Raw genomic sequence first — 26325 nt, forward strand, 5'->3', positions numbered from 1 at the left:
AGGCCTAGAACCTTACTCAGCAAAGCACTGATGCATGCAGAGAGACCCACTGACAACTTTAAGCATGCAAATAATTGCAATTAAGCAAGTGCTTTGGATCAAGGTCATACACTACATCTTTTGCAGGGGTGAAAGATTGTGGTTTTGCACCTATAAGATAGTCAGTTTATTTAATGAATGTTTCCTTCCTTTGTACAACACCAGCAGAGACAATAGAGGAACACTATGGCAGATTATATTTAAAATAAATGTAACAAAACTAATCAAGATATTTAGTGTTTGATTCAGGCATGACATTGTTGTAAATGGTTATAATGTGATTGGGTCCCTTTAAGAACTCTTAACAGGAAAATACACAGTTCTTCAGCCATTAGCCAAATTGCTCACTGAGATGAACTCATCCACAATTAAGCCAGAGGAGAGGAAAGAAGGGGAGAAGACAAGATTAAATTCAGCTTCCAAAAGGCCTTGTTTTATCCCTATTACAGTTCCCTTCAAATCACTGTACTAGAGGCAGAAAGGAACACCCCAACACACTCCATAAACAGACTGCCGTGAAAAGTGAAAAAATAACTCACTTTTTTAAACTGTGTTCTGGTGTGAGTTAGTATTACATGGTGCAGAAAGAAAGGCATTAATGGTACATTTACATCCAAGCTATTAGAAGAGCTAACACTTGACACTGCATTCTCCTGGAGCTGGTCCTTGTTAGCATAGCAGTGTGCATGTAGGCACTATTTAAGATACACATGAAGCATATCAGACCTTGAAGAACTGTATTAAATATTCCACTCATTGAATATATGAAAAGTTTGAATGGGTTCTACTTCGGTCCCTTTAAGTCAAAAGGTGGATGCAAATATTCATGTTATAATAAGCCAATGCCCTGCAGCTTATTACACACTATGCATCTCAATAATATAGAAAATAAATGATAATCCTATCTACCTACATAAAAACCAGGTTATTTTAGACTAAGTTTCCAGACTTGCATACAAATAGAGGTATGCAAAGATCCACAATCAGGTTTTATGAAAACAGTTTCTCATGGGAAGGCGAGTCTGTCTTCAGTTGACAGCCTGAGATAGCCAGAGCACTTCCAAGCTGTTAGCATAAAGCCCCCACCAAAAACACTGAATAGTAAGGGCCCAATCCTACCACCTGTGAAATCAATGGTAAAACTCCCACTGATAGCAAAGGCAGTAGGATGGGCCCCCAAAGCTCTCCCACACATGCCCCTTTGTACACCATTGTCTGGGAAAGTGGGTAGGAAATACAAAGTATAGAAAAAAAAATGTAAGAAGGTTGTTCCCTTAAGTAAGTATTCATGATTTTTAAGGGATTCCAACACTTGTAATAACAGACAAGTTCTACCTGAAATCACATGATACACTGGATGCTGCAAGTCTGGGAACTATCTGAATGGGATTGAGATAAACCGTTGACAATTTGGCTGTCTCACCAGCACCTTCCCTTTTACCCTCACCACTCCTCCCTTCTTTCCTCTGCCACTTACCCAGGTAAGACAAAAGAGCAGGCTGACAAGATGTTCTAGAGCAGCATTTCAACTTTGGATTGAATCTCTCTCTCTAACCACTGTCCTCCTACTGCTTCTTTAACCACTCGCAGACTCTTTCTTTCTGTAAAATCCCTTTTCTATCACCTTCTCCCACCCTCCCAACAAGACAGAGTGAAGGACTCTAAAACGTGAGGGACTGCAATAGCAAGCATAGCAAGAGGAAACAAGCTGGCAAACCTGCCACGACATTTTGCTGTTTCAGGCTTGGTGAATGGGGCACTTCCCACCCTCTAGCAAGGTTTCTGAAGCAAGGGTAAAAACAAGAGGTAAGTTACAAAATTGAAATTTTACAAACAGCTCAATTATGAAGAGAAATTGTCACAAAATACTTCAGCACGCTTGTGATAAAACTGGTATCCAAAAGGTACTGGAAGAAACTTGCACCTGAATGGTAGGCTTAACCTCTGACCCTGTGGTATTGCTGTGCAGTGTGTGATGGTCTCATCTGACCTACTGGCATGAGTACAGCCATTTTCCTGCCTGTTGAAGGATGGGGGTGCTACACACGCAGCTACCATGATTTGTGACAAGTGGTTTAGTTCACAGAAGTCTCACAAAAGGGTCATTCCTTGTGCAACGTTTGATGGAGGTGAAGATAAAGTGGTTTCTTGGTCAACAATTGCAGTTTCTTCCTTTTAAAGTCAGTGGGTTTTTTGTATCTGTAACCACAAGAAATACAATTGAAGGTGAACGCTAATGATGACTAAATGCATCTGAATAAACCCAGGCTCAAATGCTTGTGTTCCAACAGTACCCAGACCCCATTGACACTACGTGTGAGAGTGCTTCAGGTATGAATTTAGGATTCGTACAAGGGAACAATAATGAAAAGTAGGTTACACAGGAAAAACCGAACTGAGTTTCTTCATTTTCTTTTCTTTGGAATATTTTCAAGGCATGGCATGTTAAATTTTCAAACGCATACCAGCCTGAGTAGAAGAGAATTTGGTTGCAAGACATTCGGGTTATCTTGCTTTGCCTCATACACAGTTTCAACCTGTTACTGCAGGTTTAATTCTATTAGAAAAACTATCTGGTAATTCTGACAAAATTTAGATAAGTAAAAAAACAAAAACAAAAAAAAAAACAGATCAAAATTGTTATCAAGAGCCTTTTTCATTAGATGTTTCCCACTACAGTTACTTTGGATTAAAACATGTCCCCATGTGTGACAGTAGTTGGGACTATCAAAGCAGGACCTTCTCCATCGCACCTCTCCTCTAACTGCATGACTGCTCTTAACAGAACTACTTTGACCTGCATTCCTTTCTGGGACCTGGCCCTTTAAATCTGGGAGAGTCAAACAGCTGCAGCCCTAAAATGGCCATCTTGCAACTGACAGCTCACAACTCCCAGCCCTTCTCTTCCAGCTGATAAATAGCAATAAGAAAATAAAAGTTGAGATGAGAGACATTGTCATGCCCCTCAATGTTTGCAACTCATATTACAGCACTACAATAGTGGCACCAAGAGAGTCAGAAATCTATACCAATTAAAGGAAGACAAACCAGCCAGTTTACTTTCATTTTCCAATCAGAAGACAGTGCAAGTAGTGAGCTTATAACTGTGAAGGGGTTTAGCATTTTCAGTTTTAATATTCCAACTTTCTGTAGTAGGTAATGTGTTTCTGAAAGCTATTTTTGACCTGATCATGTCCCTTGTGTGTGTGGCAAGCCACAGGGGTTTCATTCTAAAAGAAGGCCTGCTTGGTAGTCAGGAAGATGTTTGGTTTTTTTAGTAGCAGATCTAATTACTTTAGTTAAGGACCAAAATGCAGAACTCCCCTATAACCTAACACCTTTATGCTGGTTTGTTCAAAGTTCCTTCCAAACCAAATGCTGGGGTTTGTAACTGTATTTTCAGGAATAAAGTAGCAAGAAAACCAGGAGACGACAAAGTGGTAAGTTTGACAGTAAACGGTTTCCTATATCTAATACAGCAAAGCATCAGCAGACAAACCAAGCTCTAGATTAGTTCCTTTGTATAATGTCACTGGAATCTACTGTGTATATTTATATATCATCTATATAGCAGATTATATGCTAGGTCACTTACAGTTCTATAACAACTGTCCCAGCTTTAATTTCATCCATCTCCATGAAAGCAAAGCACTTGGTGCTGGTAAATCTCTTCTTGGGCTTATAGTGTTTGAATTCAAAGAAAATAGCTGCACCTAAAGGGGGAAAAGTTATCAGAGAAAAACTAGTCAAATGTTGCCTAAAACAGATTCCTTGGCATGGAAATATGACTGTCATCGTAACCTGTTCTACATAGATCAGAGACAATGGCTTCTATTATTTCTCAAAATCTCCTAAATCGATAAGAAAAATCATGTTTCTTGAAATGCTAGAATTACTCCCCTGAGCTTGTACCCCCCACTTTATTACTCATGAATGACACAACCACAGCAGGACAGTGTGACTGGTCCAAACAAGTGTAATAGAGCATGTACTACTTGAAACCAAAATATGCCAAGCCACTACTCTAGGACTTGCACTGGGCTGTAGCAGTGCCCGCAAAGAAGTTGCTACTGCACTGTAGATTCACACCCTGGCTTGCCACGCAGTAGCCTGCCATGCAGACAACCCTGGGGTCTTGAGGCCCAAGCTGCCTGGCTCCTCCTCAGAGTAGGAGCAGTGTCAAGACTACTGCCCTGAAGATTCATGGACCCATTTCAGAAGTCTAAAATTACCCACCTTTTGTTAGTTTTTCAACATGTTTCTGGATCTCAATGTCCACATTAAAATGAACATAGGTGTCCTCTTTCCTTGAAGCCACCGGAGTATCCTGCACAGGGGTCAGGTCTACCCCATTCACATCTGGAGGAAATAAAAAATTAGCCCCTTTTAAGGTCAAACATCTTTTAAAAAAACTTGTCAGTTTATCATTAGCATACATGCACTTATTAACAAATCTTATCCATATTTATATATTAATATTAATATTTATTACATCCTATTATCAGTTCATTGGGTTCAAATTCCAAAACCTGCACTGTATCTAAAATCTGCATCCTCTTTCTTCTACTCCAAAGAGAACCCCTTGAAATGTCAGAGTCACTGTTCTGGCACCTTCCTATTGGCAACAGGCCAGAACTAGTCAATTTTATTTTCAAAAAGGGTGATTTTTATGCTTGCCAGTGAAGTATCAAATTCCCTTTTGAGGAAAGTTTTCACATAGAGCTTAAAGGTCTATTCTGAGAAAAGTCTCTGGAAAAATACCTCCTCTGATAGTCATGGCAGACTATTATGGTTGAAGAGTTAGCCACCAGATTCCAGACAGATTTTAGGGACAGTAAGTTTAAAAGAAGAAAAAAATCCCACACAGGTTTGGTATGGAGTCACTGAGACAACGAACACGGTCTCACAATGCCTTTTTAAAAAAATTAAACAGTCACTTTTCTGACTAGACTCACTTAAAAAACTCAGGAGAGGAATTAAAGTACACTCCTCATTTCAAACAGGTTTTGCAGTCTCCCACTGGGGAGTTAAGAGTTTAATAGGTACGTGGAAAGCGGAGCCAGACTATCATACAATTTAATAACAGCATTGCTTGGTAACTTCTGCTTCTCGGAAGAATACCACATGTACTGTAGGTCAGGACTGCGGGGCAGGGTTGTATGGGGAAAGCTTGCATAGCACTTGCACACACTCTCCTGCCTGCAGCTACTAGCATTTGTGTTCTTACAATATATAACTAGCAAAGGGGAAATTTAACACATTTCAAAGAACAGAACAGAATAGCAGTTTATAGGAGATTTGCTTTTGAACTCTGAAATTTCAGTACCCAATATTAGAATGGTGTTAAAAATTGGTACTTTACTAATAGCCAAAAATGAAATGCATTCCTTCATGCTTGACTCGACCCAGATCCAATGTTGGACTCCAACAATAACTGTAAACCCTGGTCCCACAAATCTAGATCTCTAAGCCAGCTGGGGGGCAAAAGAACAGAACAAAAAAACCCCAAATTACTGACAAGGAATACTTGGGAGGGATGCGAGGAATGAAGTGTAATTAAAGAGTCTAAAAATAATGCTGAAGAACCACAGCAACATTATTAAAAATAAACCTTTTGCATCTTCAGTGTCTCACTGAGAGAAATGCAGGGCGAATGTGTATGTCACAAGAGAGCAGGAGTCAGGCTCCACAGTTTTCCATCAGAGGGAAGAGGCTTCAGACTGAGGGCTTCTCTATACAAACAATGAGTTTGCTGCAAGCTGGGGTGTGAATCTGCGCCGCACTAGACTGATGTGGACCTAGTGTCCTTGTGTGCCCCGCATTAACTAGCAGTTTGTTAATGCACTTTGGTCTAGTACTCTCTTTGAGGCAAGACTAGATCAAAACACTCTTAACAAACCTTTAACACAAGTCAGCAGTGTCCACACAGACACGCACAGCAAGTGCAGTAGGCTCGTGAGCGTAGATTCACACCCCAACTTGCCACAAACTGAATGTTCATGTAGACAAGCTCAGAGACACTGGGTACATCTAACATCGCACTTAAAAACCCGCGGCTGGCCATGCCAACTGACTCGGGCTCAGGCTAAGGGGCTGTTTAATTGTGGTGTAGTCATTCAAGCTCAGGCTGGAACCCAAGCTCTGGAACTCTCCTACCTTGTAGGGTCCTAGAGCCTGGACCCCAGCCCGAGTTTGAACATCGACATTGTAATTAAACAGCCCCGCAAGGCTGAGTCAGCTGGCAAGGGCCAGCCACGGGTGTCCAATTGTACAGTAGACATATCCAGAGAAGCAGAGGTCTGAATGTTGAATATATTCACAGGAATCGAGAGTGGAGGAAGCTTCATATTCACTTGTTTTGACTGATGGAAAGTGGAGGAGATGCAGGAAGCATCTCCTACCCAGAAGCACAATCAGAATCTTCTCTTCCTTGACTAAGATAGCACCTCGTAAAGCCACAAAATGATTGTACAGAGAGAGAGGCTCTGAGTGCCAACAAGAGTGCTTCCCTGTATAAGAAAGAGGTATCCTATTTCCCTAAAACACACACGTCCCTTCACAGAGAGCAGAAGAAAGAACACAGCAGAAACAGCAATACTTACCCTTTACACTAACTGTGATATAAGGATCAATGCACTGCCCAGCATCTTTCAGACCAATTTTCTCTATTTTGATAGTGAGTAACGTCATCCCGGGTTCTGACGGCAACCTGGGTAATAAAGTACCTGGCAACAGAGAGCAAACCAAAACATTAACCCTTTGGGACTCTTATAGCTAGGGCCCTGCTTCAGTCCTTCCCCCATTGTCATTGCTCACGGAAGCCTTTGTTCACCACAAACTATAGTGGATAATGAGAAGGGGTAGGGATTAGTCCTAAGGCCAAGGATTTGCAGCCTGACGACACATATAGTCATCTAACACCAACGAATCTCAAAGTGGTTTACACATTTATAGGTGCAAAGAAATGCAGTCACCAGCTCTGGAGTGAAGAGTGGCAAGTCAGTGCATAACATATTGAACAACATTGAGAGACATAGGGATAAGCATCTTTTTACAAGAAGTGCTGTGGATCTTTAACGTCAAGCAGAGCAGACAGGACCTTTGGTTTTCAGGTCTCGGATATGCATGCATTGTAAATTGCGATAGAATTCCATTTCTATAGCTCTTAAGGGCTGAGATCACCCTGCTAGGATTAGAACTTGTGGTTGCAGGGAGTCCAGGCATCCACCCACCAGCTTCATGCTGATCATTTATAACTAGTAAAAGAGATGGGAGCAATAGAGAAGGGAATGTTGCATGGTAGAAACCCCACTCCTAGTGAGGCAAGAGAAATACCAGATCAGCAAGGTTCTTCTAGAGCAGTGTTTCTCAACGACCAATCTGGGGACCAGTGCTGGTCCCTGAGATCTCCCTGACAGTTTAGGAAGGCAGCAAGCCAGTTCCTGGTATCAAAAAGGTTGAGACACACTGGTCTAGAGTGTTTAGCATCTACTGGCATTAGACATCAAAAGGCAGCAGTATAAAAAAAATAAAAAAGCATTTGCCAGACCTGAGAGAATGTAAGGGATGCCAAGTCATTTCCAACTAAACATCAAGAAAATCAAAGATGTTCTTGCGCTCAGACACAGATTGATGTTAATGTAGGAGAATCCCCAGAACATTGAGGTACACTGTAGCACAGCTGGCAGTTTGCAGGAAGTTTGAGAGATCAGTAGCATGTAAGAAACATACGAATGGCAATATGGATCAGACCAATGGTCCATCTAGCCCAGTATCCTGTCTTCTGACAATGGCCAATGCCAGGTGCTTCGGGGGAAGGAACAGAACAGGGCAATTATCGAGTGATCCATCCCCTGTTGTCCAATAAGTCAAATACCCTTGAAGTCAACTATAGGATATTTCCTCCAGGCTGATTTTAGAGAAAGCTAGGAGGTTTTAAGACAGAATCTGGTGTTTAGTGTTTACTAGATTCACAAACAGTGTAAGAGAAAGTAAACTCATGAGCAAGTCTGATGTAAAGCCTTGGTTTTGACTGCAAGTTTTATGACTCCAGAAGTGAAAATAAATAATTTCCCTTGGCAAATGGAGTCAGTCATCCCCTCCACAGGTTTAAGTTTTCTTTACTACATTATGGCAGAGAGACAGGCTTCAAAATAAAGGACCAAATATTCTGCCCACAGAACTGCACCCCCAGCAACCAGGACTTCTATGGGGGTTGTATGACTATTCCCTCCACCTCACTGGGGTCGTTAACAAGGCTGGAACCCAGAACCTTCAGTAACAGAAGCATGAGTCTCTATGGCCTTAGCTGACAGCTGTAATAGACTCATGGCCTCTATGCACCAGCCACCACATCTCACAGCAGAGTGGGTCATAGCTGCACTCAGATACCTAAAGACAGGATTTGGCCCTCAGCATTTAATGTTGATGGGACAAAGACTGCTAACTGTAGAGTTGGGAACAGATGAATTGGATAGTCCACAATACCAATGAAAACGGGCACTTTTCGTGTTGGGGAAAATTGCTGACACCTCCTGCTTCAACACGGAGCCATTTCTCTGGCACTGTGGTTTGCCATGGGTTTTCCTGCCATGTTTATTAGACATGTGCTTAAAATGAGGGTTTGTACCTCAACCAGCCCTTTCCTGTGCTCCCTACGGGTTGTAGATGCGCCCTGCCTATCCTGTATCAAACACAAAAGTGAAGGAGGCATGCCAAAGCCATCTCCAAAGAGCAGGGAATCCGGCCAGGGACATAATATAAAACCTGTGATTTCAAGTCTTCGCCAGCTATTGCTTTTGAGGACAGAGGGTTTTTGTTTTCAGTGGGATATTTAATAAGTAAAAAAAAAAAAAAGCACTTTAGGAAGGGGGCAGACTTGGGCCTTTTCCTTGGGTTTGTTTTAAGAATTTTATTTTTTCCCCCATGTTAACTTACTGCTCCTGGAGGGTGCCGGATTGACTGTGTGAAGTCCCTTATTTGCCCATCGGGTAGATAAGGAGTAGTGATTCAAGCTTCCATCAAATGGTCCTCTCCCCATTCTGGATCTCTAAGGCAGCCCAGGTCTCCTTACCATTTTAATCTCTAGCACCTCTAAGACTGCTTAAGAATGTGGCAGGTATGTATGTCCTTGTCATACAAGCCACCATGTATGGCAGTCAGGATCTGGATCGGGACTACTGGATCCATCTCACACAGGCACCAATCAGTTGGTAGCAACCTTTGAAAAGAATTAGAACCTGCGGTCTAGTGGAGAAGACTAGACATCAGAATGCCACTCCCTCCCTCCATGGGCCTGTTAGTTTTAACAGTGAGTGAAACTACCCAGGAGATAAACTTCAGTCACTTTAGCCTAAGCAACAGGGAGCCCTACTTATTTCCATGCAGGACATAGAACAGATTGGGGTAACATGCAAGAATGAAATAGTGTATTTGCTAGGTCACTCTGTAGCCCAACTTCTGACACAAAGCATTTCCGGTTAGCAATGCAAAACCAGCTAGGCATGTACCCCATTGAAAGAAACCCAGCTATACATGCAACCAGCAATGTTGCAAGACAGAGAGCAAGAGAAATCAAGACAAGCAAGTTTCTAGAGAGCCATCTAAGGTGTCAAGTATCACAGGGGTAGCCGTGTTAGTCTGGATCTGTAAAAGCAGCAAAGAATATTCACCCACGAAAGCTCATGCTCCAATATGTCTGTTAGTCTATAAGGTGCCACAGGACTCTTTGCTCCATCTAAGGTGCTACACTAAAACATGACCCTTCTTTTCTCTGTAGCTGAAAGTCAGCTCACCGGTTACTTATACACAGAGAAGCCCCCAATTCTTTCATCACAAAAACAATTATACTTTGACACTTGGAATTAAGATATAAATGAAAAATGCCACAACAATGACTATACACATTAAAATGTTACCATACCTTCAATGACTCCTGAGTTAGCAGATGTTAGAATGGTTTAGCATGTGTTAACATGATGAAGCCATGCATGTAGAAGACAAGACCATGGACAATTAGACAATACAGTAATCTAATGTGAATTAAAAGCATACAGAAGCAAAGTCTATAAGTGAGGAAAGTACAATGTAACCTACTGAATCAACTGGGACAGTCTGTTGCTTAGATTTATAAGTCTCAGATCAGAAGGTTCTGTGAATAGTTTATTTTAGTTTGAGTCTTATTGTCCACAGAAAAGCTACCAGCCAACATCCAAGGTTAAGTAATTAGGTCACCAAATTGTCAAACATCAGGCCACACAAATATTCTCGTACAAAAGGCAAAAGAAACCCAGATTGTACCAAGTAGAAAGACAATTCAAGGCTGTTAGATTGTTTGCATTAAGGCTGACTTCCTTTTTGAAGGCAACTTCAAACTAAGTGAAAGCAGGGTGTGCAATTCATGATGCAAGTTGGGCAACAAACAAAATATGTTAATACTAAGTTTATAGAGTGCCCTTACCTACTCTTGAAGTGTGGTCCTATCATGAAAAGTGATTCAGTATGAATGGCTCTTTGCGGCCTAATTTGTATTATCTCACTCTGATTTTACATCTAGTGTGCTAGGTTTACCAATAAATATTTGTCTTTTCTAACAGTCAACCCTGCAAACCCAATTTGGCTTCAATGTCAAGCTAGGTTCTTCCCTTCTTACATAAGAATGGCCGTACCGGGTCAGACCAAAGGTCCATCTAGCCCAGTATCTGTCTACCGACAGTGGCCAATGCCAGGTGCCCCAGAGGGAGTGAACCTAACAGGTAATGATCAAGTGATCTCTCTCCTGCCATCCATCTCCACCCTCTGACAAACAGAGGCTAGGGACACCATTCCTTAGCCATCATGGCTATTAGCACATCACTTGTACTAAAGGTACTACAGGTTCCTAATTAACGGCACCTGCACAGCTCCCTTGCCTTCAGTGGGGTTGCAAAGGTGTATTTGATTACAGCTTAGTAACAGTGCTGTTTATAATGTACATGGAGGACTAAAAGCAGTAAACACATTTCTGTAACAATCAGCAGATGTGACTACACCCCAGGAGCACATCTGCTAAGTAAGAAGGTACCATTTGTACCTCATTACTTTTCAGAACAGAGCTGTGTTCTGTTCATGTGAACTGAATACTTTTTAAGAGGTGGTGGGTTCAGAGCTCTGTCTATTTACCCTCAGAACAGGTGCATCACTGGGAGGCCAGTATAAGCTTCTCCACACTGCTCTGCCATGGTACCTTCACCAACTCTAAAATGAAGATGCCACCTCTTGGAATGAAATGTTTAGTCAGACTCTGTGGTTCATTCTTGGTGTCCAAAATTGGCATCGGTGTATTTTTAATTGTGGTCGTTTTGCACTGGAAACACCTGTGAATTGAACTGGAGGCCTCCGCCCAATTCTTAGTGAGCATCACTCACTAAATGGTGGCATCTTTCAATTGCTGCCAATATGGGCAAGACACAAAACGGGTGACCTAAATGCAATAGTTTCACATTTCCCCTTCCAGCTCTTTACCTACTGTAAGCATTCTAAGTAGCCTGTGTGGTGAATGTTAGACACCCTGTTTTATTTAAGCATCTCCCTCTACCCCAAACCACTGTGGCCATTTTGCTTCTTACTAAGGTCAGATCATTTGGCTACAAAAGAAGTCCCCTTACTATGTGTAGGATTTAATCCTTAGATTCACTAAGGATATCTTCAACTACAGTTCTTCATGTTACTTCTCATTAATAGAACGTCAGAGGTGACAAACAACAAAGACAACACAGACATACAGCCACACAGAAGGGAAGACAAAAGCAATACCCTGGGACGTGCTTGTTTGAAACTGACAGAACTCATATTTACAGGTTCTCGTGGTAACAGATGTACAGCAAGACAACAGCATTCAGAAATTGCAGTTATATACTGTACCACAAAGCTAGTCGTGTGTAGTCTGCACACTGGCATTAAGCTTTCATATTTATACTAAAATCAGCAGTTGCATATATGAATCATTTATATTATAGTGGCATCCAGAGACCCAAATAAATCAATATCAGGGACCTATCATGCTCGGCACTGTATCTGCACAGATGGAGAGTCCCTGCCCCAATTATGCTGCCTAGAATTCTAGTACCAAAATTTTTCCCCCGTCCCAGAACTTAAATTTGGTAATTTGCTCTGAAATGAGAAACAATAAGGAGAAGAAAATCCCTCTGATTCATGGGGATAAGAGAGTGGAAAATTAGACTCTTCAGCGGACAAAAATGTAATTAACAAGCTGTGTCCTCACTAGGACCTGTAGATGTATCAACTGCTTTCATATGGATAGTGATTTATCCTTTGGATAGCAAAACCAAAGCAACACCCCCACAATGGTTTAATTCAAACTAGTCTCTCACACAAATGATGCACCATGAAAGCAAGACAGAAAATACCCAGCTATAATTTCCATCTCCTCACTGAAGGGAGGAATATTGCTCTCACTGATTAACTCCATCTGGTTCAGTCGCTAGTCCAAGATTCCTATGAGATATTTATTGCTTTGGTGTCTAACCATTCAAGAAGTACTGTTGAAGGTGATCCAGGAGTGACTGGAAATGGCTTCCCCTTATAACAGCTTCTAAACAAGTCTCATGTCCCCTCCTTGGTGTATGAAATATTTCAGATGATGAAGCTGGTCACCCTACCTGGAACTCTAGCAGGAAAAGAATCTGGAGACCCTGCTCCAGCTCCACCTTCCTCATCATCTTCCTCAAATTCCAAGTTCTCCTCTTCTCCAGGTGCTAAAATCTTCCTGTAAGACAAACACACAAACCCTAGTGACTTGTCTTAAAATAAAGTTTATCAATAGAAAAAAAGTCACCACCCCAGGTTTAGCGCAGAAGCAACACATTGTCCCAAAACACACACGTAGTACTTTTGATCATCTGAATGCTATACGCACTAACCAAATTGAGCCTGCAAAGCTAGCAATCAAATGAGACAGACAGATAGATTATGGGCCAAATTTCAGTGGACTCTAAATCTGGACACCAAGGGCCTGATTTTTCCACTAATTTCAAGTGACATTGAATGTTTAGCAAATCTGAGGCATGAAAAAAGGCTATGGGCATCTAAAGTTTAGGAACCCCAAAATTAGAGGCTGCTTTAAAAAAATTGTCTTACCAAGGCAACATGGCAAGTATGTGATCCAAGGAGTTGATGTCGCCCACTTTTTTGCTCTAACTACTAGACCATGCTGCCTTTCATACCAATTCAGTTTTTACATGTACAAATCCACAATTTTCCTTACCTGAGTGGGACAGGCTGAACATCAAAGGGGAATTCTTTATTATAGGTGAGGATATTCTTTAAGACTATAAAGAAAAAAAGCAGACTTCATTTGCTAAGAAAACCAAGTTTGCCCAAAAAAAACACCCTGCGCAACTTAATGGTGCTGTGTCCATTATCATGGTGCACTCGTGACAGATACCTCAAAATGCACCAAAGAGCCAGTAATAGTACAACTAGAATTACATCACAATAATAATGGTCACTTCCAAGTAATAGCTTAGCTCAAAACGATACAGCTACCCAGAAAGGCGAGGGTTTACCCACATTTACATTGTCAGTGAAGCTGTGTTCATAACAAAAGGAGTATGAAGAGAAACAATAGGCCTTAATGTAGTGGGAGCAATCCAGGGACAATAACTTTGGTTCTGGCAATACCTGGCAGGAGTTCTCAAAAGGAATGTTAGCATTACAGGCATCAGCTCCAATCAGACTGACAATTCCCCAGAACTGACATTCCTTAACAAACACCTAGGGTACATTTATAGCAAATACAAATTAAGTACATCTAGTACAGGTACTATTAAGGTCTTACTGTGCTGTTGTAAGTCTAATATGGCTGAGACTTGCTAACCCACGTAGGCATACGAGGCAGGCTAACATGAAGAGCCAGGAAAATTCAAAGCAGAACAAAGATGAATATGAGATCCTTAGGAAACCAGTGGATACTGAAGGCGGTAGCTGCTCCCAGGAAAGCAGCAGCAAATTTGCAGCTCTGCGCTTAGTACAGGAAACTTACCCATTTCAATTATGGGGTCTTATTCTCTCTCACACATGCATTTTTTTTTTAAACTAGTGGATTCAAAAACTGAAAGTGGGATTTTCAGAAGCACCTCAGCTGGGGACCTACCTCCCTTCAGCACTTTTGAAAACTCCACCCTCCGATATTATCAACAGAAAACCCAGCTGAAACTCCCCAATTTAAATCTGTCAGTTTGAATGGCAGGGGTCCAGTTCAAGAGCCACCCAAGTCAGTTTCAAAGGCACAAATGGCAGTTAGGTGCCTAACAGATAATGACTCCCCATGGGTCTTGGGTGCCTAACTGCTCTTTGTGCTTCTGAAATTCTCCCCCTAAATCTAAATTCCAGCCAAAAAACTATGTTAAGGTTGTAAAGTCAAGCACTCAAAAATTAGGAGGTGCCAGAGTTACGGTTGCATATGCAACCTTAGTTTGGTCTGCTTGACTGTATAGGTCACAGAGTAACCGGCGGCCCCTGTAACTGAAGTAGGTCCACCTCCCGGGTATTAGAGCATTTGGTCACTTAAGAGGGTGAGGCAGCACCTGGGACTACCGAAGGAATTCCAGTGAGGGAGGACTGGCTGTGAGAACAGACCTGGCAGAGAGTTACAGAGCAGGAGCAGCAGGACTGCCAGAGCCCCTTGGGAGAGAAGGCAGCGAGACCAGAGATGTGAAGGATGAGCTGAGGAATTGTTTTCTGGTAGACTGGTTAAGTATGAAAATAACTCAGACTGTGGGGGTGGCAGTGAATCCTTCGGAAGCTGGGGAGAAGCCCTGCCTTGTAACAGTATACATTATGATGCAGTCTTTACTTACATGGCCACATACTATTTCCTTCCACAGCACCCTTGCCTCATTCTGTGCACCGAATGGATGGTGCTCATGGAATGGGTAGCTAGTCAATATTTTTTTATCCCTATCTGTCACTGTGCACACCATCCAAACCCTACAGTAAATAAAGAACTATTAATTACTCATGGGGTTTTCTATGATGTTTTTGTCACATCTTTGTTCTTCATAAATATCAATGATTTAATCGTCACAACACCCCTTTAAGGTGGTATTTATTATACCAATTTTACACTTGGGCAACTGAAGCACAGAACTTAAAACCAATTTGAGAAGCCTAGGGCTTGATTTTTAAGAGCATTTGGCATTTTAACACACTTTTTATGTCCAGAGCACAGCTCCCACTGACCTCAGTTGCAGCTGTCACTACTCAGCATGTCTGCAAATCAGACCCCAGGTATCTCAAGATAGATACCCAGAAAACCCCTTACTACATCCCCAGTTCCCTTCCTCCACACCCACTCCCCAGCTGCTGCCCCTGTGCCCATCATCCACCACATATCATTTGATCAGGGTCAGGCAGCTTCCTCCTCCATGCTGCCTGGGTACTGGTAGGAGGGAGCACAGGCGGGATGCTCCTGCTCTCAGCTCCTTTGCCTGATACCACATCAGCCTGTGGATGTGGGGAGAAAATTGCCAGGAATGTCCTGCTTGGTCCTTCTGAGTGGATGGCACATGTGGAGTCTGGTCACAGATATGAATGGTGAAAGGATGGAGAAGGCCCAGAGTACAGACCAAATCTTCAGAGAATTTAGCTGCCAAATTCCAATAAGTCTAATGAGCATGTGCTAACTCCAAGATTTCAGAAGCTCATAACTTGCCCAGATTTGGATAAATTGTCATGGGAACCACAGAGGGCACATCTCTGACACCAGGGTAACATCCCTTCACCAACCAAAGAATGGAAGTAACAGAGTTTCTCAACTAAACAGCTGTAAGAATTTTACTCTGGCATAACATTTTTCTCAAACCTACACTATCCTACATAATCACAGTAGAAGAACCTATTCACCACAGTATATGAATGCCTTCAGCAACATAATTAACATCTGTCGTGTGTGTTGTTCATGCATTCTCTCATCCTCCCCCCAGGAAGAAAAGTGTGGCTGCGGGGGAGCATTTTGATTTGGGGAATTTTTTTTAAATGCACATATTGCTATAGATTTATTAGAGAAGACTAGATCAAAGTGTACCTTTCACCTTAAGTGGAAGGTGGTGAGGTGTGTCATGGACCTTAGCTCCTGGAGTTCATGCCAGTCTCAATCCCCCAGGAAAGCTCCATCTCCTGGAAGTGAGCTTAATTCTTATGGGAAGAAGTTCCACTGTACCCAAAGATCAGAGCTGATGACCAGAGTGTGTATCCTGGATCTTTAGGTGATATTTTAGATACCCTGGACCCAGGCCACTAAGGCCTTGAAGATAAGGACTGAAACCTTGAACTTGATTTGACATTCTCTGGCATTGATCCTGTCAGATTGCCTACAGGAAATTAACTCTTGGCTGAAGAGCAGCTGGCTCAAGCTGGATTACTGTAAATCATTTTATCTGAAGCTGAATGTGAAACTGACTCACAGCATCCATCTGGAACAGAACGTAGCTGCCCCCATTCTCCATGACTCAGGCTTCCGTAAGCACATCATGCTTGGGCTAAGCTCCTTCCCCTGGCTCCTAGTTGGCATCCAATGTCAGTTTAGGGCCTTGGTCCTAATTTTCAAGCCAATGAATGGATCAAGCCCTAGCTACATCAATGACCAAACTTTGATCTGTGAATCCCCATAACAGCTGTGCTCCTCCGGGACCATTCAGATCACAAAGACCAGGATGAATCATGAGAGTTCAGAGAAGCATTCTCTATGAAGGGGACCCAGCTCTGAGACAAACTTCCAGAGGAGACCCAGTGAATCCCAAGTCTGACCCTCTTTAGAAAGCGGTGCAAAGCCTTCTTCTTTGAGAAAGCCTTTCCACCATATGCAGGGCTTAATTTGTGGCAGGGCTTGCTAGGGCTGGGCCCCAGCACCTCTGGGCTTGGCAGTTCATTGCCCCAGCACCTCTAGCACTGCATCAGTTATGAATGTAAAGAAATTGCTTGAGCCTCGGCACCTCTTTCATTACAAATTAAGCACTGACCATACGTGATACTCACTTTGAATACCCCTTTTATTTTCAAACCCCTACAAACTTCCCAACTGACCCTTTGCCCCCACCAATAAGTTCTACCCCAGCGACTCCATGACAGGGCCGCCCAGAGGATTCAGGGGGCCTGGGGTCTTCAGCGGCAGGGGGCTGCTGCTTCGGTGGCGGGGGGTCCTTCCCCCCTGGAGCGGAAGGACTCCCTGCTGCCAAAGACCCGGAGCAGAAGCAGCTCCGGGGGCCCGGGACCCACGAGACTTTTCCGGGGCCACCGGAGCGAGTGAAGGACCCTGCTCCAGGGCCCCCTGCGGGGCCTGGGGCAAATTGCCCCACTCCCTCCCTCCCCCCCTGCTCCATGATGTCCACTAGAGACTTTATTCTTTCTATTGATTTTACGTGGGTGGGTCTCAGATGCTATGGTAGTGAGTGGCAGTATAAAACCTTAAGATAGAACAAGTTTGATGTGCTCCCAGTGGCCAATGTTGCTGAGAACCTTAACTGTTTTAGCTGAAATTTCCTTAAAAATAAAAATAAATAAATCAACCTGTGGTAGACACATAGCATGGAGAAATTCAGCCCTAATGGTTTAAGTTTGACAAAATTATAAAGAAACAGAAAAAGTCTAATGATGGCAAACCATTAGGCTTCCTTAACTATAGACATCACCACCTGCAATTATCCATTAACTTTTGTTGGCTAGGATCATCACTAAAGCAGTGTGTGCAAAATTCCCCAATCACCCAGATGCATCTAAATTAGCAATGGATGTGTTATCCTTCCTTTTCAAAGACGAAAGCCTGATGATGGCTGTTTAGCATAGAGGAGTCAGTCTCCCAGTCCATTGCAAGTACATCTTTTAGTCATTAACTCTGCCATATGACACCTGAAAGCATCTGAGGGTATATCCTCTCAAATATATGTATGTTACAGAGCACAGCATATAAAAATCTTTCCCTTACAATTTTTGCTACAGAAAAAAACCTCACTAATCAATATGACTTATAATATAGAAAGAGAGAGTCTCCACTTCTCATCTTAGATTTACATAACAGAGGACTGTAGGGAGGGCTTGTATTACAAAGACTTAATTATTTTTTACCAAATGTACTACAGAACACTTTATTAGTAAGTATTTTATAAAGTATCCAATGAATGTTACTGTAAGTGACCAAAAGTACCTTCTATGACACATTAGCCTCTCTTTTTGAACTCTGCTGACTTATTCGCCAATTTGAAAATTCAACCAACCATTTACAACCAGTTTCCCAGTCACTGATGTAAGTGAGTGAGGTTCTTCTGTAATGATTCATATTTGCCTGGAATTCTTTTAAAAAGGGATATTCTACGATCGCTGAGGATTTGCCCATTTGAAAATTAGGACTACTATTGTTCCAGCCTTTTTTAGGAGGTCTGGTACTAAACTATTAAAACCCCCCAAACATTTTGCTTTCAATACTAACAGCAAAGAGCGCTTTAAAAACATTGCACACCTAAGCTTAGGCCCAGAACTAAGTTTCGTAGTATAAAATTTTTGCAAAACCTGATAATTGTTTAATATTCTTAAAATGTTCACTGGACAGAATAATTTGGATTTTGTATATTTAATCTGAGACTCTTATCACTTTACAGATATTATCTACCTAGGTGAGGATAACCCGTCATCCTAACTCACTCATCTTTGTGAGTTAAGTGGGTATCACCATTTTTCAGATAAGGAACTGAGGCACAGTGAGATTAAGAGATTTGCCCACAGTCCCACAGGGAATCTATGGCAGGCTGAGAAGGGTACCTAGATCTCTGGAGCCTCACTCCAGTGCCTTAATCTCTGAAAGGTCAATAAGGGAGATAGAGCTATTGCTTCTTGGGAGGCAAGCAGTTTTTAATAGCACACAAACACTACGAACCATTTGGGTGAGGAACAGAAGAGGATTTTATGAATTTCAAAATTCCCCTGCACTGCTGGAAAACATAGCTAAGCAGTAATGTGTATGAGACACTGAAAGTGAAACCATCCAAGCTTAGTGAATTACAAGAGGGAACACAGCCTAAAGACAGAAAGAAACTAGATCAGACTTTTATATTAACCCAGTATCAGAAAAAAAGTGTTTACACTTCATTTTTCATGTATAAGCAGCATTAGATTCTTCTCTATTCTCAGAAACAGACTTGTTACAATGAATACACAACACTCCGAAAGAATTATTCAGTAATTCACTTCTACTGCCACTGGAGGACAGACAACAGTTATCAGTTGTAAATAGAAAAAAATTATAGCTCTGACAGGATCACAATTTCAAATATTGTAAAGTACTATGCTATATGAGTAAAATGTAAGTAAAATAACTGAACTAAAGTTAGAAATAGCATATGTCTTCACAGGCAAAATGTGTAATTTAATATCTTAAACATGTTTCTCATGACAGAGCCTTTTTAACAAGATACCACAATATTGTCTGTTTTAAATTAAATTACTAAGTGACTTCTGTTCTACATTTCAGATGAGATTCTTACCTAATGTTGCCCAATTGATTTGAGCTATACTGATTTACATCAGCTGAAAACTGTGTCACACACCCACTAATGGTGAGATTTTTGAAAGCATCCAAGGAAGTTAGGAGCACAAAGCCCATTGAAAGTCAATGGATTTATTTTCCTAACTTTAACAGGTAATTTTGAAAATTCCACTATAAATCGTTTACACAGCATTCTTTTGGACCATTGTAGAATGCTGGGGAGGGGATTTTCAGAGACATTCAGCATTGGCCTAACTACTTGCCAACGCTGAATGTGTTTGAAAACCTCACTATTGGTCCATGCTTACAATTAAATGTGCAGATCACATCATAGCAAATGGATTAACGTACAGATGGCAACAACTTTGTATAATGCTATGCAAGCTTAACAGAAATCCATCAAAATGCATAGTGCCTTCTAGAGTCAAATGCACAACGCCATCAGAGGGCCTGATATGTCTGGAGGAATCAGCTTTGCTCATTATTCATTGCTGTAGGTAAAATGTGGGCAGTACGTTCCCCTCCCCTCCCCTGAAGCGCCTCACGTATTCTTCCCAAAATACATTCCGTGCTCCCCTCCCCCCAGGACCCATCCCTCACTTTGAGAATTTCTGGTTTATAGAATATGCTGAGCAGAAAGCTAAACAAAATATTAATACACTAACTTCACAAATGATCACACTGACAACAAAAGACTTGAAGGGAGAATACTTTTCCTTTAAGGCCAGAGGGGGAAGTCTGGGAGGCCAGGTTACCCAGTTCCAGGAATTCTGAAGCAGAGGAGGGCCTAGGAAATGGCAGAGGAAGGTGACAGAAGAGAGGATGTGGTCCTGGGGTGATAATGTCTGGGAAAACCCAGGCTATTGTTCTTTACAGGCTCAGGATGGGGAAGCTTGTAGCATAGGGTCAGAGAGCTCCCCTCTCTCAGCCACCCAGGATAAATTCTGCAAAAGAGGTCAACGTATAACGTGCCTCTTTCCTTACACAGGGACACTCTCAGGGAAGGACTGTCTGCCTGCTGACCCTTCCCACCCACGGGAAAAGGGACTGAGGTGGCGTGACCTGGCCTCCAAGGAGCAGAGCAAGGCTGGAAGACTGTACCTAACAGAGATGCCTGGGAGGAAAGGACTTTAGCTATGAAGGTTTGTTTGTGTTCAGTTTGTTTTTTTGAAAGACTTTGTGGCTACCTGGGTGGAACCAGCTGAAGGCAATTTAAAGAGGCCAGCTCAGAGAAGCTGCCTGAAGGACTACAGCCTGCTACAGACTCAAACACTGAAAGTACAATGGAGGCTATAATCAGTAGTTGATGAAACATTTATTATTTTTGTAAATAGCTGGGAGAAATATATATTTCAGACCACAGTCTAATCCCAAATCTATTGTTGTGGATGCCAGGATGCCAGACAGGGGAGGTGGAGTATCAGAGATCAAAATATGGTCTTCCATTTCTAAGAATGGCATTTAGGCCCCAATTCAGGAAAGTTCTTTAAAACATAACTTTAAGCACATGCTTAAGTACTTTCCTCAGTAAGGATCCTTTTCTCAATTAAGGTCTTAACCTATCTCCACCGAAGCACAGGGACTTCAAATGCATTGTGACTGCTGCAAATTGTGCCCACAGAGATGAAGGCAGGATGGCCCACTGGTTAGGGATTTTGTCCAGGACTTGAGACCTGGGTTCAATTCCCTGCTCTGCCACAGACTCCATGCATGGCCTTGGGCAAGTCACTTCGACTTAGGCACCTACATCACTGTCATAGGTCTCACCCCCCACTTAGAGCTGTTGGGTTCCAATATGGGGACCTGCATGAAATTTATCTCTAAACTAAAATCCTAGTTTAGATCTAGTAAAAGCTGCCACCACCCAATCAGGTACGTGGATTGGGACACAGTCCTTCCCCAAAATCCTAGGGGATCCCAAGAGCCCCAAATCCATGGAGTTCTTACACCCAGGAGGAATAAACCATTCCCCCCTGCTTCCTCCCCCCTCCCTTTTCCTAGGAGAGACACCGGGATCTAACTACAGAGGGATACCTCTCCTCCTCTTTCCCTGAGAATCCACCCAAGGAAAGACCAACCAAGTCCTTAATAGAAAAGAATTTATTAAAGAATAAAAAAGAAAGTCACTGTCTCTGTAACCTAGATGGAACAATATACAGAGTCTAACCTATAAACCTGGAGAGCATTCCCCCTCCCCCTTTCTTTCTCAGTAAAAGCAAAGTAACAGCAAACAGGAATAAAGAATTTCCTTCAGCAAACACACAATTGCAAATGTAGAAATCAAATTATAAAACTAATCCGCCTTTTTAATTAATACTCACTATTGAATAGTAGGAACTACTCCAGGAGAACTTGGAGACATGACTGGCCTCTCTTAGATCCAAAAAGAGAACACTCTAACACAAAGAACACAGACAAAGGCTTCCCTCCACAAAGATTTGAAATTATCTTGTCTCTGATTGGTCCTCTGGTCAGGTGGTCATTAGGTACTGCATGTTAACCCTTTACAGGTAAAAGAGACCTTAACCCTTAACTATCTGTTTATGACAATCACTTTGGCACCTTAACGCTGAGCAGGACAACACCCAAATATCTTTCCCTATCTCACAGTGGTGTTGCAAGGACAAATACATTAAAGATTCTGAGGTGCTCGCACACTACAGGAATGGGGGTCATATAATAGAGAGAACTGCTGTTTCTCCTCAGCAGGAAAACATGCTTTTATACCCTTCTTGGTCCCAAGGAAACACCCTGAAATATCCAGACTCCATATTTTCATCAGCGAAAGTATGAAAAGGTTCTTTAGCTGGCCAAAGTAATAATTCAAGTGAGGCGCAGTCTGTCATCCGAGAAGAATGTCAGACACCCACGTAACAATGTACCACCTCTGCTTAGCCTCATGCCAATGACATCACATGATGATAATGAAATATCAGATCGGTCCAGTAGGAGATATGACCGCGAGGCATGTTAGAGTAAGTGGCTTGGTCTTGCTAGTTTTCACTCTTTTGGGGAAAAGGAAAAATGTATTTGTTTATGAAGGAAGTGTTAGAAGTTGACAGTCTTGTAGACATTCATGGTACTTTGCATGGCTGCAGATCTTGTGACTTCAAAGTCACCATATATGGTGTTCATAGAATCATAGAATCATAGAATTCAAAATCAGAAGGGACCATTATGATCATCTAGTCTGACCTCCTGCAAGATGCAGGCCACATAGATCCACCACCACCCCAGTGCCAAGCCCCCCCCCCCCCATGCTTTGAAAGAGGAAAACCTCCAGGCCATTGCCAATCTTCCTGAGGAAAATTTTCCCCCCCCCAAATATGGCGGCGGTCAGCTGAACTCCCGCATGCGCCAAAGACTCTCCAGCCCAAACTCTGGAAAAAGTTATCATATACCATTTGACCCATTTACTTTACTATTGACCTATTGACTATTGACTAAACCTCGTATCCCTATCCACTCCATCTCCATCATAAACTTATCTTTAATAATTTTAAGTCAAGTCATGGAGGTCCTCTCCCCTGTTTCCCTCGGTAGGTGTCCCAGTATTGCTCCCCCTGTGGTGGTTAAACCTCTAATTCCATTTCGAGCCTGAATTTCCTGACTGACAATTTATATCCGGTTGTCCTCGTGTCCATTAGCACTTTGAGCTGAAATATTCCCTCTCCTTCCCCTATTTATTATATGATATATATAATCAGTGTAATCTAATCTTATCTCTCTTTATCCTTCTTTTTCTAAACAAAAACAACTCTCAAGTCTCCTCCTCCTTTTCATTCCTCCTCCCATTCCTTTCATCTCTCTAGTTCTTTTCTTTCTATCTTGTTCTCTTTTGATCTCAAACTTCTTAAACCAAACACACACAAACAAACAAAAATAACACAATAATCAGGCCTCTTATACGCACGGGCTTAGCATAACCTCCTCCTCTACCTCTACTACATACCTAAAAATATAACCGCTAACACTAGCTTTTTTTATTTTTTTTACACATCATCATCCATCATACTCATATCCATCCAATCAGTGTTAAGTCATAGCTAATATTACCAGAGGGAGAATGGAGCACACAAATTTGGCTTATTTCTAAAATGGAAAAATGACTTCTGAATTGAGAGATATCAACATTTGGTCCAGGTCATTACTGAATAAGACTAAGGATATAAGGGTTTGAGATTTACCTGACATCATAAGAACATAGGCATGGCCATACTGGGTCAGACCAATGGTCTATCTAGCACAGTATCCTGTCTTCTGACTTTGGCCAGTGCCAGATGCTTCAGAGGGAAAGAACAGAACAGGGCAATTTATCGAGTGGATACATCCTACCATCCAGTCCAAGCCTGATGGTCAAGAGATTTAAGGACACTAGAGCATGTGGTTACATCCCATTTTGGCTAACAACCACTGATGGACCTATCCTCCATTAACTTATCTAATTATTTTTGGAACTCATTTATACTTTTGGCCTTCACACTGCCACCTGGCAATGATTTCCACAAGCGGTCTGTGCATTGTGTGAAGAAATACTTCCTTATGTTTGTTTTAAACCTGCTGACTTAATTTCATTGGGTGACCTCTGGTTCTTGTGTTATGTGACGAGCTAAATAAAACTTCCTTATTCATCTTCTCCACACTATTCATGATTTTATAGACCTCTACATATCCCTGCTTAGTCATCTAAGTTGAACAGTCTCAGTCTTTTTAATCTCTCCTCATATGGAAGCTTTTCCATACCCCTTCTCTGTATTTTTTCCAATTTTTACATATCTTTTTTGAGATGGGGTAACCAGAACTGCATGCGGTATTCAAGGGGTAGGTGTACAATGGATTTATATGGTGGCATTATCATATTTTCTGTCTTATTATCTACCCCTTTCCTAATGTTTCCTAAAATTCGCTTTTTTGACTGTCATTGCACATTGAATGGATGTTTTCAGAGAACTATCCACAATGATTCCAAGATCTCTTTCTTGAGTGGTAACAGCTAATTTAGACCCCATCATTTGGTATGTATATATTGTTGGAATTATGTTTTTCAACCAGCATTATTTTGCATTTATCAACATTGCCTCTTCCATTTTGTTGACCAATCACCCATTTTTTTGAGATCTCTCTGTAAATCTTCACATTCAGCTTTGGACTTAACTGTCTTGAGTAATTTTGTATCATCTGCAAACTTAGTCTCCTCACTGCTTATCCCTTTTTTTCAGAATATTTACGAATACATTGAACACCACTGCTACCAGTATAGATCTTTGAGGGATCCCACTATTTACCTCTCTTCCTTCTGAAAACTGACCATTTATTCCTAACTTTTGTTTCCTATATTTTAACCAATTCCTGATCCATGAGAGGACCTTCCCTCTTACTCTATGATGGCCCACTTTGCTTAAGAGCCTTTGGTGAGGGACCTTCTCAAAGGCTTTCTGAAAGTCCAAGTACAATATAACAACAAGATCATGCTTGTGCATGTTTGACGACCCCCTCAAAGAATTCTAATAGATTAGTGAGACATATTTTCCCTTTATAAAAGCTGTGTTGACTCTTCCCCCAACATAGTGTTCATTTAGGTGTCTGATAATTCTGTTTATTACCAGGTAAACTGTAACTATTGTAAAGAAGTTAGATTTCCTGACCTGTACTTACCAGGATCACTTCTGGAGCATTAGCTAACCACCAGTCAACTAGTACAGAGGCTGATTTAATTGATAGTTCTGCAATTTCATATCTGAGGTCCTTCAGAATCCTTGGTTGAATATCATCAAGTCCTGGTGTCTTATTACTGTTAAATTAATTCCAAAACCTCCTCAACTGACACTTCAATCTAAGACAGTTCCTCAGATTTGCCACCTAAAAAGAATGTCTCAGGTGTGGGAATCTCCCTCACATCCTCTACAGAGAAGACCATTCTCTACAACAGACTTGTTTTCCTTGAGTGCTCCTTTAGCACCTCGATCGTCCAGTGGCCCCACTGATTGTTTGGCAGGCTTTCTGCTTCTGATGTGCTTAAAAAAAGTTTGCTGTTCGAATTTGAAGAGCAACTTGCCTAACTATACTTTTACACTTGACTTGCCAGAGTTTATCTTCCTTCTATTTTCCTCAGCAGAATTTGACATCATTACAACAATACCATCAGTGTGTCGGGTAATAGTTGATTTGGTATCAGGGTATATTCTGAATTATTTGCTGAGGCCCGGTGTACCAGGCACAGTACAGAGAAAGACATGTTTCCTACCCCACTGAGCTTACAATTCAAATACAATGTTCAAAAAGATACATGCAGATTGAAGATTCAACTAAGCAGTGTAGAATTTTTAAAATACTTGTATTCTATACTGCAGTGGTTTTCAAACTGGGGGTCGTGACCCAGTACTGGGCCGCAGAATGTAAGGAACTGGGTCGTGGCGGCGCTGGTCAGCACCACTGACTGGGCCATTAAAAGTCCCATCAGCAGTGCTCCGCAGCTAAGGCAGGCTAGTTCCTACCAGTTCTGACACCGTGCTGCACCCCGGAAGTGGCGAGCAACAGGTCCGACTCGTAGGCCGTGCCCTGCCCCCGCCCAAAGCACTGGCTCTGCACTCCCATTGGCAGGGAAGCCCATGGGGCTGAGGAGGGCAATGCCTGCAGAGAAGAGCCAGATCGGCTGCTGGCCACTTCCAGGACGCAGCGTGGTCTGCGGTGCCAGGACAGGCACGAAGCCTGCCTTAGTACTCCCACTGCACCGCTGACACAGAGCCGCCCGA

The 26325-nt window shown here is 42.1% G+C and overlaps 1 protein-coding gene across 1 annotated transcript in view; it reads right to left on the minus strand.

Moving 5' to 3' along the window:
* Positions 1–218: 218 nt before the first annotated feature.
* AIDA (axin interactor, dorsalization associated) overlaps positions 219–26325 on the minus strand; it is a 51096-nt gene continuing 24989 nt past the window's right edge. Inside the window, exons 5-10 of the mRNA XM_039528999.1 lie at positions 13304–13367; positions 12699–12805; positions 6642–6764; positions 4276–4398; positions 3635–3752; positions 219–2238 (exon numbers count right to left, since the gene is read on the minus strand). Coding sequence (XP_039384933.1) covers positions 2142–2238; positions 3635–3752; positions 4276–4398; positions 6642–6764; positions 12699–12805; positions 13304–13367 — 632 coding nt within the window. The 3' untranslated portion in view covers positions 219–2141. The remainder of the gene's footprint in view (positions 2239–3634; positions 3753–4275; positions 4399–6641; positions 6765–12698; positions 12806–13303; positions 13368–26325) is intronic.

Source organism: Mauremys reevesii, linkage group 3, assembly GCF_016161935.1.
Source record: "Mauremys reevesii isolate NIE-2019 linkage group 3, ASM1616193v1, whole genome shotgun sequence".
Taxonomy (NCBI): Eukaryota; Metazoa; Chordata; order Testudines; family Geoemydidae; genus Mauremys; species Mauremys reevesii.